The sequence below is a fragment of the Asparagus officinalis genome, chromosome 3 (genome assembly GCF_001876935.1).
Source record: "Asparagus officinalis chromosome 3, Aspof.V1, whole genome shotgun sequence".
Lineage (NCBI taxonomy): Eukaryota > Viridiplantae > Streptophyta > Magnoliopsida > Asparagales > Asparagaceae > Asparagus > Asparagus officinalis.
Genome location: NC_033796.1, coordinates 88,785,770 through 88,787,863, shown reverse-complemented (window position 1 = coordinate 88,787,863; position 2,094 = coordinate 88,785,770). Strand labels below are relative to the sequence as shown.

Here is a 2,094-nt window from a genome sequence, read left to right as displayed (position 1 = left end):
TCTAACTTGCAAAAAACAGTAAGGGAGATGAACACACAGATTTAACGAGGTTCGGCAACGTGCCTACGTCCTCGGGAGCCACACCACACAATCTTTTTATTAATTGAAGAGGAAAACACAAGCTCTCAAACAAGGGGTTAATCTTTCTGAGATTCTCTCTCTTTTTGCAGTCAAAAAGCTCTCTCTTTGATGTAGTACAAACCCTAAAATCGTTTGGGGTATATATAGAATCCTGATTGAAACAGATTCCTAAACAGAACAGGAAACTGTCAAAACTACGTCCGGTCGACCGATCAGATTCCAGAGAGATCGTCGGGCGACCGGCGCGGTCGACCGATGGCAAAACCCGAAGCAGTTTTCTCCTACAGGGTTTGGCGGTCGACCGGGCCGGTCGACCACGACCTGATCCTGGCCCTCCTTTGCTCCTGTGCACGTTTGCGGTCGACCGACCCGGTCAATTGCCGATCTGTCTGTTCATTTTTCTGAGCTTTTGATTCCAGCTTTCATCTCGAACTTTGGGTCTACACCTTAGACTAACAATTAGTTCTGAAATGAGCGAGGATGTGAAAATGGTGATGCACTAAGATATAATTATCTTGGTTATTTAAGTTTGAAATTGTATCAATATGGTATTTCAACCAATCTATCCAGGTATTATTAGTAAATTTGTAAAACTTTTTGAATCTTTTATGGTGAGTATGCTTGAGACAGAACACGCGTATGCATCCTCTTTGATATTAAGACTGAAAAATTGCCTGAGCGCATTCCAATTTTCATATTTCATTATGCCTTTGGACATCGAAGTGTAAACTAAAGCAAATGGGTAGAGATACAATTGAAGACTAGAATTAGTCTTTGTTATTATCCTAAACTGGTGTTATACGCAATAGCATCATCCTGCATATTGATGACATATAATTTTTGTTATTTCTAGCAATATAATTAGATTAGGGAAAAGAGGATAGTTGAAACCTTCCTTTCTCATTAAAATCCTATAAATAGCTTGTGATTTTTGTAGGTGCAGCAATTAATACAATCAAACCAGAAGGAGAAAGAGAGTAAAGGATCCATAGAAGAAGATGGCAGATTTTGCCTCCAAGCATACCGTGGTAAATTTAACTGATACTCAAGTATATAATTTTTTTTTTGTTATAATTAACGAAGGCACGTTACTTAGAGATGGGTTGCTGATTATGGAGATATAACACTTAATTGTTTTTAGACTCAGCTTAGGAATCTCGTGGACATGTTGTTATTTGACTAACTTTGATCATGATGTTCTTTTTCTGAGAGCTTAATTAAAGATCAACGAGAAGCCGCTCATCATGGAGGTAAGAGGACGTATGTACTGAAAAAAAATTCACTCTAGGGGTCTATCTGCAACAATAGAAATGTAAAGAGTCTGTCCGCAATTGGACGTTAGTACAAGGAGTCTATCCCCAATTATTATTTTTTTAAAATAAAAGAAAACTGATCTCGTTTGATTATTATTTCTACTTTAATTTTGTGCATCTCTTAAAAATTTGAAGATGGCTAAGGATGCTAAGGAAAACAAGGGACTAACCATTTACCCGAGGGACCTTTCAGTCACGTGGGGAAATGACGCTAGGTACTGGAAATGGTTCTGGCTTCTCTTTGAAAGGTAGCACTCAATCAAAGTTTGTGCTTTAAATACCACTGTACATATATCTCATTAAATTTGAAACAATCAAACTTTTATATCATTATGCGCAGCGACGACTATAAGGTTATCGAAATACCAAGGCTTCTGAATGTGTGTTGGCTAGAGATCTCAGGAAGCATCTCTATGATGTCGCTTAGGATTGGACTCAAGTACGAAGTAGCGTTTGTTATTATGATGAAGAGTCCAGAGGGCTGGGAGAATTCTCCGGTGACCCTAAGGCTTGATTTACCTGATGGTAAGCCTAGGGTTCGCGATATCGATTTGAGCACTGTCCCCACTGATACATGGGTGACGATTCCTGTCGATGTATTCACCGCAACCACGACTAAAGGGAGAGTTGGGTTCTCGATGAAGGAGATTACGAGGCTACTTTGGAAGAGGGGGCTCATCATTAAGTGCGTTGTTGTTCG

General features: G+C 39.4%; 1 protein-coding gene across 1 annotated transcript in view; it reads left to right on the top strand.

Annotated features, from left to right (window-relative positions):
- The window catches only part of LOC109835409 (uncharacterized protein PHLOEM PROTEIN 2-LIKE A4-like), a 1,891-nt gene continuing 1,020 nt past the window's right edge, over positions 1,224 to 2,094 (top strand). Inside the window, exons 1-3 of the mRNA XM_020403384.1 lie at positions 1,224 to 1,331; positions 1,530 to 1,642; positions 1,735 to 2,089. Coding sequence (XP_020258973.1) covers positions 1,326 to 1,331; positions 1,530 to 1,642; positions 1,735 to 2,089 — 474 coding nt within the window. The 5' untranslated portion in view covers positions 1,224 to 1,325. The remainder of the gene's footprint in view (positions 1,332 to 1,529; positions 1,643 to 1,734; positions 2,090 to 2,094) is intronic.